General features: G+C 44.6%; 1 protein-coding gene across 1 annotated transcript; it reads left to right on the top strand.

Annotated features, from left to right (window-relative positions):
* Positions 1-2: 2 nt before the first annotated feature.
* Positions 3-15,536, top strand: klf5a (Kruppel like factor 5a). The gene is made up of 4 exons (XM_061836382.1): positions 3-1,755; positions 2,500-3,457; positions 7,348-7,407; positions 13,218-15,536. The coding sequence occupies exons 1-4, from the start codon at positions 1,594-1,596 to the stop codon at positions 13,394-13,396; spliced, it is 1,359 nt and encodes a 452-aa protein (XP_061692366.1). The 5' UTR covers positions 3-1,593; the 3' UTR covers positions 13,397-15,536.
* The last annotated feature ends 465 nt before the right edge of the window (positions 15,537-16,001 follow it).

Here is a 16,001-nt window from a genome sequence, read left to right as displayed (position 1 = left end):
TTTGGATTCATAACCCTTCTATAGGTTTTGAATTAGGCCTTCCTCGTTGTTCTCCCACGCGGTCAGATGTTCCTCAGGTAACGCATTCCTCGTAAAAGTGCCCAAGTATTCATTTTTCTTGGCACGCGGCTCTTGTTTTTTGAGCCCATCTTTCTTATCTGTTCCACGCCGCATTAGTCTGGAATCGGGCACTTGGCATATTTTGCATGACCTCATATTGTACGAGGGAAATCCAACCGGTGGTTAGGAGTTAAGTGCGGCTGCTGTTCCACATTAATTATTGTTCACGGTACACTGCAGAACAACGGTGCTGGAATGCCTTCTTTGGTACCTTGCCAGTTTATAGTGACTTTTCTTTACAACATTCTCATCAGCCTTTGTATTTTCCTCTGTCTCGCACGCCCCAATCTTTCAGGTAAATCTAAGAATTGGCACTGAGTTCTATTCACAGATTTTATCGCGTGAATGCTGACAGATGGGAATTCATTCGCTGCGCTTCGACTGAAGAAAATGTTTTAAGTGTGTGTCATCGTGGCTCCCGCTTCCAACGGACGTCCAAGCTCAAACATTACAATAAAAATGCTCGTCGGGCACACCTGACCTCTCCCTTTATCACTGTCCAACTTTTTCACACTTCTGATAGATATATGGATACGCTGATTGGTCAATAGATGATAGATGGATGGATATATTAATAGATCAGTGCATAGAATACACAATGGAGGTTGCTTTTTAACAAATATTTACTGGAATTATGACTTTTCCAGGTCACTGACAACCCACAATGAATTAGGTTGAGCGGCGGTGGCGTCTTGTGGCACAAGCAGGGACCCTCAATAATTGCCCTTATTTGCTGTGTTTTGCTTACAAGTGTTTTTCCCCTGCAAATATTTACAGTAATTACGACTTTGTTAGCGTAGGTTATCAACTGGGACGGTGGCGATATGTCCCGACCTGCAAATTACGGGTTGCGTCGCCGCCGTAGGAACGGAATTCAGTTGTAAACCGAGGACTCCCATTTTGGCAAAGGCATGTGACGTTCCTGAGGTCGAGCTGCACTGTGTTTGTTTATGGAATGTGGATTTGCACTGTAAAGGTCCCATTGACATTTATTTTTGCCTCAATTTCGTCATTTTTTTCCACAAAAAAATTGCGCTAATGTAAAATGATTGATTTACTATTATGATGAAATGTTTGCGTGTCAGTGTTTGTTCAACCTTGACTTCCCCTTGTGGATGTGCGGTGCTGGCGTGGTTAATGTATTTAGACGGCGAGTTCGGGGCGGTGGCCGCGTTTGAATGAGTGATGGGCAGCCTTTTAAAGGTCTGGTAGGCGGTGCGTGTGCTCTATTTACACCAGGCCCGCTCCGCCCTGCACGCCGCGCATAGAAAACTGATGGTGGGCCGCCGGAGGAAGCGAGACAAGTGCAAACGGGGATGTAAGCAAGATCGTCCGGCTCCATTCCCTCCCCCGGCTCGACCGTAGCATCCTCCTCCTCTTCTTCCTCCTTAATTCGCCGCACTAAAACGGGGCCCAAGTGTTTGTTTTGGTTTTGTTTTGTTTCGTTTCTCCCCCCTTTTTTTCCGTTGCTCCATGGCTGCGACACTGGCGATGAGCGGAGGAGGCGGCGGGCACGAGGAGCCCTTCTACCCGCTGCACAAGGCGTCGTTGCCCGCAGGATTCCACCTGGAGGACTTCGGCTTGGAGTGCAAGATAAGCGACTCGGACAGAGGCGGACACGGCGTCTACACACAGGTTGGAAAAAGCTCCCCCTCGTGCACGGATTGTGATCGATTGTGTGTGTGGATTCAATGGGCGTGGCGGCTGTTTTTCCTAACCGGCCTGCCACACCATTACAACACCGCACGCGCCGCGTTTTATGTACTAATATATATATATATATATATATATATTTTTTTTTTTTTTTTTTTTACCCTCCCAATGCATCGTGAAGCATTTGCAGGAAACACGCAAGGCATCCCTGCGCATTTTTTGTTGTGCATGCGCGACCAGTTGGCGAGCAGTTGTCGGTTCGCACCAACTGACCCTGGTCTGAAAGGTCCCGCTAACTCACTGCCCCGCAGTAGAGCAAAGAAGGGGAGAGGACTGTGGCAACAGCCGGTACGGGAGCTTAGAAATAGCAGGAGCCCATCCCAGACAACTCCTACTACTACTGCATGCATGCACAAATCCACGGGTGTCTTACCCCCCCTCCCTCCCCGCCTCTCTTTATTCTCTTGCATGCTCTTCCTGCAATCCAAATCCTTGTTAGAATTTTTACAAGAATTGTGCAAAGTCATAGCAGTTAAAAAAAAAAAAAAGGCTTGTAGGTTTCTGAGTTCAGCCTTACACGCAGAGTGGGAATGTGGCAAGCGCCTATTGATGACTACTTGATAAATGTCTTACCGTGACTCGCCAATCAAATCTGAAATGGTTGTCTGACACCTCGTCAGAAGCCGAGTGAAACGCTTATGTGTTTTTTGTTTGTCCTTTCGACAGGCGAAGTGCGAGATGGACCGCTATCTCTCCCCGCAGCCGCTTCCAGACGCTCAGAAGTCCCACAGAGACGGTGCCACGGGGGTGGATAACTTCTTCGAGGAGGACCACACGGGGGCTCCGTACACCCTCAACATGAATCTCTTCTTCCCCGACGTGGCCTACCCGAGGTCGGGCTTGGCCCAGACACGGCTCCCGCAGCCCCACGGGGACCTCGTCCAGGTCAAAACAGAATCGGCGGCGCCGTGCTTCTCTCAAAGCCTCCACGTGCCCGCGAGTAGCTGCGCCGCCATGGAGACCAACATGGCGGGGCTGCCCGACTTCACCAGCGCTTTCAACCAACCGGGCGGCGAGGCTCTACCGGAGGTGTTCATCAAACAGGAGATCCCGTCGCCGTTCGAACAGCAGCTGCCCCAGCACGACGCCGGCGCCTCGCTCTTCCAGCTCCTCATCTCCGGTTTGGAGCATCACCATGGCGACGGCATGGAGGCTCACCATCATCATGACCCCCAGCAGCAGCAGCAGCTTCCACACTCCTCCACCGTCCGCACGCCCTTCTGCACCACCCAACAAGATCAGACTGCTAAGTCTTCTTTCTGCGGCGGGCCACCTTACTCACACCCGCACACCCACTTCTTCCAGCAGCAGCCCTACCTGCCGCCCTCGCCGCCCAGCTCAGAGCCGGGCAGCCCCGACAGGCAGAAGGAGCTCCTCCACACCATGTCGCCGCCGCCCTCCTACGCGGCCACCATCGCCTCCAAGCTGGCGGGCGGCGCCCCCGGACTGCCGCCCGACGCCATGGCGCTGCCCCTCGCTTCGAACGCCCTACCCGCAGTCCCGGGACAAGCCGCGCCGCTGGCCCAAGCCCCCGCGGCCACGCAGGCCCTCACCACCGCCCGCTACAACCGCAGGAACAACCCGGACTTGGAGAAGCGACGGATCCACCACTGTGATTATCCAGGTTGGAACAAAATCACATCCCGAGCATTGTTGAGCATTTATTCAATGTCCGTGGTATCCAGCTTTAGGGGAATGTACTAGTTCGTAACACCATACAGCACACAAGTAGAACAAATGTTTCATTGCTCTTAATTGTTTTGCGCTAGTGGTGCCAATTTTGACATACTTATACAAATCTAAATCTTAGTAGTAAATTACCGTGACGCATTAGTAACACGACTAAGCCCAACTAACTAGTAGTTGAACTAGGACCCTACTAGTTGCAACAAAATCCCCCCCTAGTAGTTTTGTCTCACTAATAAGACCATCTACTAGTGCATTGGTGTCAAATTCAAGGCCCGGGGGCCAGATCCGGCCCGCCATATGATTTTACGTGGCCCACGGAGGCAATTCATGCGCATCAGCTTCCATGATTTTTAGTCAAATCTAATACAAACATTTCAAATTCTCATCATAAATGATAACGTTGAGCTATTCCAAGCATTTTTGTGCTAGCAAACATCAACAATAGTTGGAAAACCCATTACCCTTGATTTCAGATTCCAAAACTATTTCATAAATTTCATGTGCAAATATGATGACGAGGGAAGAGATTTTGATGCTTTCAGAGCCAAAACGGCCCTCTGAGGGAAATCATAACTACAATGCGGCCCGCCACAAAAATGTGTTTGACACCCGTGTACTAGTGAATTAATCGTCAGGAGGAAAAGTTTACAACAACTTGGACGTAAAAATGGATATCAAGGGTATTGAAAAAATGCTGAAACATATGGAAAAGTGTTTGAGCACGTTATCATAGCCCATGTACTACGATTTTCTTTGTCATTACCAGTACCGCAATTCCATGTTTCTAGTGAGTAAAAAATGTGCACTAGTTGACAACTCTGTGCTTGTAGTACGAAAAGTGCATGGTTTATCTCACAAGTAACATGTAGTACTTGTGAAAGTGGCAAAGTTCTCCTTGGCAAAAACTACCAAAGCACTTTGCAGAGAAGTGTACCACAGGCCCATTACGTTTGGACACGGCTCCAGAAATATATTCGTGTGCTATTCCGACAATTCTCACTCAATTTTGCTTGAAATGAATGCCAAATTTCCGACACATCCCAGGTGAAGCATCAGCGCTAATTTTAGTGTTCTCGACGCGTGCTGTTGTCGGACAAAGAAACTCGCTAACATGGTCGGACAACGTTTTGAAGGTTTTAGCATTTAGCTTCGGACCGCCTTCGACAGTTATGGCCGGGATTTTAAAACGATATATCGTTCAAGTATTTTTTTTCCCCCTCTCTTCTGATAAAAGTCTGCAAAGTTCTGATTATCGGACAGCACTAAAAGATTATCCTGAGGTGTGGGGTGCGTTTGGGGGAAAAAAAAAATGGTTAGGACCAAGAATCAAATCATAAATGAGAAAACTATTCAAAAATTTCAATTTTAAATCCGTATGTGTCAGCTAACAATTTTTATTAAACCTGTGCAATAGTTACGATCGCAGATCCTCTGTTGTTGCCCGAAACAACTCATGATTCAATTTTATGAGACAAAAAGTATCCATGAGAAAATTCAGGAATATGTAAAGGGGGTGACGGTGTACAATTTGGTCCTGATCCAAAATCAGGATTCTTTGTGCCACTACCGTGTTGTTTACTCTCCATACAACATGAGTAAGGTTGATAAAAGTAATTTATTACAACTGGCTACTAGAGTTTCTTTTGTTTTCCTTTTTTTAAAAAAAACCTCAATTTCTTCCCTTTGTGTATCATCACAAAGCAAACTCCGCAGTCAGTTCTCACAGATGGTTGCGGCTTGAAAGACATTACTGGTATGATGATGGAATGAACCTGTGGGTGTATTTGCGTTAATTAAGCCAGCCTGTTTTGTCAGCGCGACGGCTCAAGGCTCACTCGGTTAACTCAATGCGTTCATTCATTGGAATCTTTTTATTCCCCGCAAAAAAAATAAAATAAAAAAATCCTCTCAAGGCTCTCACGGGAGCTGCTCGATGTGCAGCTACTTGCAAAGCGAGTGGCGTCAGCGTGTAAAAAGGGAGGCTTCCCGCGAGCGTGTCCGCGCACGTCCGACGCCTTAAATTCAAATGATGCGGTGTTCTCTCACGCGCCAAGGAGAGATCGCCTCAGTGCGAAACTCTCGCACGGGGGGAACGTGGCTCAAGGTGACCCTCTTCCTCCGTGTTGCTGAAAAACCTCATTAGGAATGCAGACGTTAATGTTAATTTTCTCAATTGTGATGTCATGTGACGAGCAAGAGTGGTTCGACCTGTTCAACTGCAAGCGTGTCATTTGCCTGCCTTGATTAAAGAAATGACTTTTAGGGACAAGTCAGTCGTTCTTCCGTGAGAGATCATCAGGTGTGCCGATGAAATTTTTTTTACAGAATTGGACTAGTTTATTACGAATAATGTATTTTGTAAGGCCAGAATTTTGAAAGTTGGATATTAGGTGTAGGTAGGTGTGTCAGAAGAGTTTAAGGTGGAGGTGGGACTGCATCAGGGATCCACACTGAGCCCCTTCCTGTTTGCCGTAGTAATGGATAGGCTGACAGAGGATGTTAGACTGGAATCCCCTTCGAAAATGATGTTGTGATCAGCAGTGAAAGCATGGACCAGGCGGAGGAACAATTAGAAAGATGGAGGCACGCACTGGAAAGGAGAGGAATGAAGTTTAGCTGAAGTAAAACAAAGTATATGTGCATGAATGTGAAGGGCAGAGGAGGAGGAGGAGTGACGCTCCAGGGAGAAGAGATAGCGAGGGTGGACGACTTCAAATACTTGGGGTCACCAATACAGAGCAACGGGGAGAATGGTAAGGAAGTGAAGAAACGGGTCCTAGCGGGGTGGAACACAAGGTGTTCTATGTTCTGTAGGATGAAGGGCAAAGTTTATAAAACAGTGGCGAGGCCGGCCATGATGTACGGATTAGAGACGGTGGCACTGAAGAAAGAACAGGGAGCAGAACTGGAGGTAGCAGAAATGAAGATGTTGAGGTTCTCGCTTGGTGTGAACAGGTTGGATAGGATTAGAAATGAGCTCATTCAAGGGACAGCCAAAGTTGGATGTTTTGGAGACAAAGGTTTGAGAGAGAAGAAGACTTTGGTTTGGATGGTTTGGACACGTTCAGAGGCGAGAGAGTGAGTATATTGGTAGAAAGGTGCTGGCAGGCAAGAGCGAGAGGAAGACCAAAGAGAAGCTTGATGGATGTGACGAGGGAGGACATGAGGACAGTGGGTGTTAGAGAGGAAGATGCACGAGATAGGCTTAGATGGAAAAAAAGATGACACGCTGTAGCAACGCCTAACGGGACAAGCCAAAAGGAAAAGAAGGAGATCAGGATTATCAAATAAATGAGAATTTACAAATTGATAGTTTACTGGTAGGCCAAAAGTGTCGGTTGTCGAAAGATACGTTCATTCCACTAACCCACCGAATTCTTGATTAGTGACGACAAAGAGTTGAACCTTTATCGAATAAATGCTCAAACGGGTTTCCATTATGTTAGCGGCATATTGTGGCAAAAGATGGAAATAATCTTTGTATCCACCTGTCGCCATTCGTACAACAAAATAGCTTCAACTAAACGGACAAGGATTGCACACAAAGTAAGTCAAGTTGAGTACATTGAGATGAGATCGTCGTTATTTAGGTGTGTAAATACTTCGGTGGTGGACAGCGAAATTTTTAAAATGTGAAATATGTAGCTTGACTCAATAAATGTTGGGAAACACTGTCGTAAGGTATCCAACTATGACAAACATCTCACTACGTAGCAGTATGAGTAAAATACTTTTTGACACAGCTCACCTACTGGCCCTCATAACATGTTGCCACGAGGTATCCCATAATATGTGATTGAGTTGCGTTGGTTTCTGTCCCGACAGGCTGCAAGAAGGTCTACACCAAGTCGTCCCATCTGAAAGCCCACCTCAGGACCCACACGGGTAAGACTTCGCTTTCCAGTGAATTTTTTTGGAATTCCTCGGGAAGAAAACGAGGGGCGCGACGAAGACCGTGTCGCCGATTTGTGTTCCCGGCATATATGTTTGTGTTTGCGTAAATGTAGCCAGTTACACCAATGCGCGTCACCTGCCTAATACAGTGAGTACTTGGTTCTCAAATGTGTCAGTTCTCGAACGAATCGGTTTTTGAACGGAAATTTTGAGAGGTTTTTTTTTTTCCTTCTGTTTTCTAACGTAAATCGGTAATCGCACGCCTGCGACAAAACCCGGAAATAACATAACACGCGCGGACCAGAGCAGCTGCTCCACGACACGCGTTGTTATTGTGTATAACGCGGCCTCCGTACGCAGACGTGGGAAATAATCGATTCGGTTTTCGAACAAATCGCTTCTGGAGCCGCCTTCTGGAATGAATTGTGGTCAAGAACCATATTTTGTGACTAAGCACACATGCGTCATTATCTTCTTGGCTAAGGTTGTAGTTTAAGTGAGGTACACACACGTAACAATTAAATGGGTGTCATTTTTTCAGAATTTTCAAGCTCTTTTAACCATTTTTATTTCAAAATCAAACTTGAGGGGAAAATGTATTCATTTTTATAAATGAATTGTATCCTTGTTTTGGGGCAGGGAATCATATGTGTTACATTAAGTCAAAAAAACGACACCGCACACTTCATTACAAAGCAGCACAACCGCGGGATTGCCCCCGGCCAAGAATGCGAGTGACAGCGAAAATGTCATTCTTAAAGACAAATACATAATGAAAAATATACAGAAATTATGCTCTGGCGACCAGTTCAGGGTGTAGTACGCCTTTCGCCCAAAGTCAGCTGGGATAGGCTCCACCGTCCTGCAACTCTAACTGGGATAAATGGTTTTGAAAATGGATGGATTAATTACAGTTTTGTTTTACTACTGCCTACTATTAAAAAATTATACAGGCAGCACAGTGGAGCAGCTGGTAAAGGATTGGCCTCACAGTTCTGAGGACCCAGATTCAATCCCGGCCCCGCCTGTGTGGAGTTTGCATGTTCTCCCCGTGCCTGCGTGGGTTTTCTCCGGGCACTCCGGTTTCCTCCCACATTCCCAAAAAAAACATGCAACATTAATTGGACCCTCTAAATTGCCCCAAGGTGTGATTGTTAGCATGAGTGCCCTGCGATTGGCTGGCGACCATTGCAGGGTGTACCCCTCCTCCTGCCCGTTGGCAGCTGGGATAGGCTCCAGCACTCCCCGCGGCCCTCGTGAGGATAACCGGCAGAGAAAATGGATGGAGTGATATATGTTATGTATTATTTTTATGAGGTTAAAATGATGACATTTTTCATGTTTCAAGAAATAAAATCATACCTAATCACAAGCTAGGTGTTGCCAAAGCTGTACAGTTTGTTCGTGATCCAAACTCTGCGTTTATTTGGTCTTGGAGGTCTCCGTTGAGCAACGGGCTGATCTTCTAGCCGCTTTGGCTTCCAGTCTTCTTCTCCCGTTGGCCCGTCCTGTCGTCCGAATTGTTAGTTTGGACAAGCAGAAGCAACAAACAAGGCCCGGGAGGTGTTTTTCGGGGCCCCACCTCGGAGCAGCTAACTAAACAAAGCTTCTGTTGATATCTACACATTCCACATCTTACACACGCACACACCTTAGGCGAGTCGGATGGGCTTGTGGCGCGTGGGGGGGTCTGGAACACGACAATTAAATATTGCTTGGATGCACAAAGAGACGACCAACTTCCTTATTGTCTATCCTTTGTATCTTCCACTCAATGCCGCCGTCTTTTTTTCTCTTCCACCTTCAGCCCCCCCCACCCCACCCTCCCTTGACGCCTTTCTTTTTGTTACTCGATGCACCGCTCTTATTCAGACACTTGACTGCACACACACACATACACCTGTCACTAATCTGTATGAGATGATTCCTAATGCGTTTGGGTCCCCGTGGGAGTTCCCCCCCCCCCAATCTCCATCAACATCCATTATCCTGATTGTGCGAGCGTGTGTGTGGGTTTGAGATTGTGTTGCGAGATATGAACTCCCCGCTCGCTTCATTCCTTCCTCCACACAAACTGTCCTACGTTTTTTTTATTTGTTTTTTATTTTTTTTTAAAAGAGGATAAATATAAAACGCACAAAGCGTTTTTTAATCAGAATCTGTGACACATTTAGCAGGTGATCTCGTGGGCTAGATCGTGCGCCATTTACAAGTTAATGGACACTATTTGGCAATTTGAATTGGAATGAAAATGGATGAGTCACCGTGGGGCAGTCGAAGCATGTGATTTCTCTGAGCCAATCAGTGAAGAATTGTAAAAAGAAGATTGAAAAAAGTAAAATAGCAGTAATAAATTGATTTAGTTACGTTAAAAAAGGGAGAAATATGTCTCAATATTTCAGCGAGTGCCTTGCGCTGTGACGTGTTCAAGACAAGATATGTAGCAAGTTCCGTAATTCCCGGCCTACAGAGCGCACCTGGTTATAAGCCTCACCCAATACATTTGTCAAGGAAATACCATTCGGTGCGTACATACGCCGCAGCTGTGTAAAAGCCGCAAGTGCCCACGTTGAAACACGAGATATTGACAAAGAAAGATGGTACACAGAGTCGAAACGCTAGCGCCGCACTAATCCTAATGCTAGCGGCGCACTAACGCTAGCGCCGCTCCGCTAACGGCCGGTTACAAAAAACATCAGCGGCAGTAACACGCTAACACGGCGCTAACAGGGCCGGACCGGTAAAAGTTGTAATGTACTACCTCAAGAAATACTTCTCCAAGTACAGTACCACCAGCATGTCAAACATGGTTTCACATGCTAGGTGGAAGTGTTCATCAGAAATGAGACAAAAGTATATTTACTACTGTAAGCTACTGTATCATTAGCCACCATTTGAACATCAACACTGCGCTTATTGGGGATAAAAAAAAAAAACTACTGTAATTCCCGGCCTACAGAGCGCACGTTGGTATAAACCTCACCCTGTACATTTGTAAAGGAAATACTTTTTGGTCCATACATATGCCACATCTGTGTAAAACCCGCAAGTGCCCGCCTTGAAACCTACATTGAAACACGAGATATTTACCAAGAAAGACTGTACACAGAGAGTCTAACGCAAGCGCCACTACGCTAACAGGGCCAGTTAAAAAAAAAAAAAAAAACGTACCGGTAAAAGTCACTGAGACTCGGCAGTAACGCACCAGCGCAGCACTAACAGGGGGGGACCGGTAAAAGTCACTTCCTTGGCACATACATTCCACCTGTCTCACCCTTACCTTTTCCGCTCGAGTGCCCCCTTGCGACCATTAGAAAAAAATGCACAAATTAGCCGTATCACTGCATAAACCGCAAGGTTGAAAGTGTGTGAAAAAAGTCGCAGCTTACAGGCCGGAAATTACAGTAGATCTTGCGATAATGGCTTCTAAATCATCAGGGATGCTACACTGGGATCCAATGAGCACGCTAGCATTTTTTAAAAAAAATTCCATATCACAGCAAGATTTCTGACTCAGGTGGTCTGTAATGTTGACAGACCAGCCCGGGCACCTCTCATCTCGTGTTAGCGCTGGCATTAGCGCTAATGTCAGTGTTATGTGTCAACAAGCTTTCCCACTCACTAATATGATCACAAATGTTTCAGCATTTAGCTTCTTTAGATTCTGAAAATGTCTTGGCAGTTATAACTACGGTTTGAAAAGTAAATTACACCCTTCAGCAAAGTACACATAATTGAGCCCAATTATCTCCAGTACACAGCGCACAGAAATATTTTTCATTTTTATTTATTTATTTATTTTTCTCCTTGTCATGTACGGAGTTTCTCACATTACGCATATTTTGCGTAATGTGAGGTATGAGCTTGGTCATGGAACAATTTAACCTTGTAAGTGAAGGTATGACTATAGCGAACAGGTTTAAATTTAAGATCGTCGGCCCACGCTCCCCCCCCCCCCCCAAATCCCCCGGCGCATCCGACAGCACAGGGTAATCGCTTTGGATAATTTTACAGAGCATCGGGTGGTCGGGTTTTTTCTTTGATTGGGGCAAAGGGGGCGGGTTTGCTTAAATTTGTCCTGATTATCGAGATCTGTGTACTCCGCTTAAAGCTACACGATTGGATAACGCCCCCGACCGCTCATACCCAAGTACACAGTACATCACTCTCTCACTAATTGTAGCCACCGCTGCAAAACAAAAAAATCAAATATTTTTGAAGATGACGGGTAGTGAAGGTCCTGATGAAGATGAAGAAGATGGCCGACACTCCAGGCCAATGTCCCCCTGGGGGGATCCGTGTACTGCCGCCAACCGGTCTTTCCAGTTCCTGCTAATCCGCTGTGTTCGTTAGTCATTTGTTTGCCGTCCTTTGCTCGCAGTGCTCAAGTCCAAATTAGACATGAGTAACATTTTCCAGTACCTGTACTTGAGTAATTAATTCCTCATATTTTTTTTTTTAGAACTAAAAAGCCAGGTTGTCAACATTCACAGGTGACTCAATGTCCAAAAGGTGTAAATAGAGACATTTGAAGTCGACCGCAGTTGAGTTCATGATTGATTGATGGGTATTAAATGTTAGGTAAAAACAGGTTGAACGGCAACATGGAGCAACGTGAACCACAGCGCAATAATGACGATGATATAACACGCTCGGAGATTTCGCTTCCTGCTTGATTTGCGGCAAATACGCCGTGTCGTGTGACAGCCTTAAAACTGCAAACTCGTGCTCCTCAAAACTACCGTCATTTCTCGAAAATAATGCGCACGTTTTTCAAAAAACATTTTCAAAAAGCTTAGAGAGCGCATTATATTTAGGTACGGATGAAAAATGAAAAAAATACAATGGCATTGTGTGGTCGTATACAGGTACATAGCGTGGTAAAAAACATACATTTTTATATATTATGGTAATACGCCCCCAACCTGAGCTGATTGTTAGCATAGCATGCTTGTTGCTACTGCACCAAAGATCAGAAACGACTGCTCGTGAGTTTGTTTAAACTTAAACTAAGACAAAAAAAAAAAAAAAAACTAATAATCACATCAGCACAGCACATTATTATTAATGATTGTTGTACGGACAGATTTTTTTTTAAAAACAATATAAGTACAAACCTAGCAAAATATAAATACAGATCATTCCTAATATTCTGAGCATAAGGGTAGCGGCAAATTGGTGGTGCGCATTCTACATTGGTAGAAGGGTTATCCTGATTTTTTTTTTTTTTTTTTTTTTTTGGGATCAAACTTTGGGGGTGCACATTATACTTCGGGACGCATTATACTCGAGAAATTACGGTCTTCTTCTTCTTTTGCTTTCAGCTTGTCCCGTTAGGGGTCGCCACAGCGTGTCATCTTAGATGAACGCACATTTGTTTGGCACCGGTTTACGCCCGATGCCCTTCCTGACGCAACCCCTCTGCATTTAACTCCCATCCAAGTACTAACCAGAGTTAAACCCGCTTAGCTTCCGAGATCGGGCGTTCTCAGGTTAGCGTGGCCGTAAGAACTCGAGAAATTACGGTACTCCAGCTTATTGGGGAAAAAAACACATCCAAGTACTATATTGTGTTAGTTATCATTAGCTAAGTTAGCATTTTTTGCTAGTCAGTTGACAGTTGTTAGCTTTAGGAACATGTTTTGATAGCAGAACGGTTTAGCCAATCCTAGCTAGCTAGCGCTTGCTTAGCCGACAACATGCAACATGTAACGTGTTTTTTTTTCTGTTATGTGTACTCATAAACAATGTGCCGCGTACTTCGTCCACCAGCTGAAACTTGCTGCTTTCGCCCCCTGCAGGTGAGAAGCCTTACAGGTGCACGTGGGACAGCTGCGACTGGCGCTTCGCCCGCTCCGACGAGCTGACCCGCCACTACCGCAAGCACACGGGCGCCAAGCCCTTCCAGTGCCCCGTGTGCTCGCGTTCCTTCTCCCGCTCGGACCATCTGGCCCTGCACATGAAGAGGCACCAGAACTAACGCTTGACCACGCGGAAAGCGCTCACTCATGACATTTTTGTTTGTTCTTTTGTCCATTTTTTTTTTCCCGCTTCTCTCCGGCGACGGGGAGAGGCCTCGCCGACTCCCACGGGTGGTGCAGGAAAAACTGGAAAGAGCTTCAGATACACTCAATACAGACTGGAAGAAAAAAAAAAAAAAGAAATGTCGTAGTTCTTTTATGACTGGAATGATAGCACTTAACCCGCGTCTGGCGTGCGAAACTCGGCAGCGAGACGGACGGACGGGCGGTTAGCACGTTTTCCTCACGGTCCTGAGTTCCGCGGCTCGGATCTCGGCTCCGTTCTACCCGTGTGGAGTTTGCATGTTCTCCGGGTTCCACCCACATTCCACAAAAACATGCACATAAAGCTTCATTGGAGACTCTAAATTGTCTGTAGGTGTGAATGTGAACGGGATTGTGTGATTGTTTACTCACAAAAAGTTTGGGATATTCGGATTTGTGGAGAAATTTCCGGATTCTAGGAAAAAGGTTGAAACCTTGGGTGGTTTTGATATTTTTTTTCCTCTCTCTCAAAACAACACTTCTCACATTTTAGTTTGAACTAAAATGCTCGTGATTGCTATAAATAGAAGAAAATTGCATTCATCATTTTTCAGTCCCTGTTAGAAAGCAGCAAGTAGTGAAAAAAGTACTGAAACTTTTTACACCTAGACGAGCATTCAAATGTTCAATTTCCGTTTTTTTTTTTAATCACCTTGAAATTTCACCTGCAAATCTTCTTCTCCCCCCCCTAAAAACAACACTTTTCATCTCATAATTAGCATTTTAGTTCAAACTAAAATTGCTAGTGATTGCTATAAATGGAAGAAAACTGCATTCATAATTTTTCAGTTCCCTGTTAGAGAGTACCAAGTAGTGAAAAAGTACTGAAACTTTTTACATCTGAATTTTTCATTTTTTTTTTGTGAGTAGTATAAATGTGCCCTATGATTGGTTAGCGACCAGTCCGGGGCATTCCCGCCCCTCGCCCCAAAGCCAGCTGAGCTATAAACTCCGGCCGACCTCGACGTGGGGTGCGCGTTATCGTAAAATGGACGTGCGAAACTAGTCAAGCCAAAAAAAAACATATTTTGTTACCTCCTAGAACTGGTAAATCCAGATTGAGCTTCTTTGTTCCTTTTATTGTTGTTGTTATTATTTTAACCAAATGCACTAGAAATTGGTAAAAAAAAAAAACCCAAAAAAACAAAAACGAGTGAGTTAAAAACTACACCGCTGATGGATCAACGCGTCAGGGATGGAAGAAAGGGAAAACGGGGGCGGACTTATGGAAGGATTTTTTTTTTTTGTTTTGTTTTGTTTTATTAATTTCTGCGGGAGGGAGGCTGCTATAAAGCAGCAATTAGCTGATCAATAATTCATTTTGTCTTTTAGCGAAGCAGACAAAACACGAGCAGCTCGCAAAACACTCCCACCATCTCATTTTCTTGAACCAAAGCCTGTCGTCATCTCCGACTTGATCGAAAAGTGCCTCGATATCGTCTGGTTTGTGTTGAATAAAATTGTAGCAGAGCTGTGATGCACTGAGACTTTAAAACAAATCACGGTGCTGGTTTTTTTTTTTTTTTTTTTATAATTTTTTTTTTTAAATACCGTCACGGCAGAAGACATGAAATGTTTCCTCAGCTGACGTGCAAATCAGTCCCAAAATATTGTTGATCGTGTGTGCGCGCGCGTGTTTTCATCCACAGCAGGTAGCAACCAGAGAATAGCACTGTAAACGTAAATATCACACGAGATCTGACTATTTATTTGTGTACAAGTGGGGTCCGTATCACGCCCGCCGTCTTCTTTTGGCCCCAGCAAAAATGCCTTAATGTAAATAGATAGATGCACTGTAAATACATTTTTTTAGCTCTTGTTTTTTTTTTCTATGTAAACAAACGGGCGGAAAACAAACAGAAGTCGCCCTGCATTTAAAATTGTTTTTATGTCCATTTTTGTCATGCAATTTGTTTTGTATTTTTATTTTATTTTTATTTTTTTTTTGGAAGGGGAGGGGGGGCTTTTTCTCTCTTGTTCATTTAACGTTCCAAAGACAAAAGTTGTTTTTTTTTTTTTCTTCAACTGAGTGAAACCTAATAAAATAAAATCAAATAAAAACTGACACTTCTGTACACGCTTTGCAGTATTTTGTCACATTTTTCCAGCTAAAAGCACATTCTTGTTTGACGTGAGTAAGCGCTGACGTCACGCGAGTCGAGTACATGTTCAATTTGAGTCAGTGGGCTCATTAATCATCCATGTCTCTATTTTGGATGGCGTCAAAAAAAAAAAGGAACAACGCACTAGATAAATAAATCACGTTTTCTCTATGTCAGTGTGTTCCACGCTATTGCGTTTTGATAGCTTCAGACACAAAGTCGGTGCCCAAAAAAAAAAAAAAAAAATCAAGTTTGACTTAAAAATACAAATTGTTAGCCTATTTTAAAAACATTTTTTTCTTTGTTTGCATTACTCGGTCATCTTGCTCATTAGAACCGACAAAAGTTGGAATCAAGGTAACTGGACTGTTGTCAAGAAAACTCAAGTAAGTCAAAATGTTACATTCGCAAGTTCCTT

Source organism: Syngnathoides biaculeatus, chromosome 12, assembly GCF_019802595.1.
Source record: "Syngnathoides biaculeatus isolate LvHL_M chromosome 12, ASM1980259v1, whole genome shotgun sequence".
In the NCBI taxonomy this organism is placed as follows: Eukaryota; Metazoa; Chordata; class Actinopteri; order Syngnathiformes; family Syngnathidae; genus Syngnathoides; species Syngnathoides biaculeatus.
Note: the sequence above shows the minus strand (reverse complement) of the source record. Positions and strands in the feature narration are given on the sequence as shown.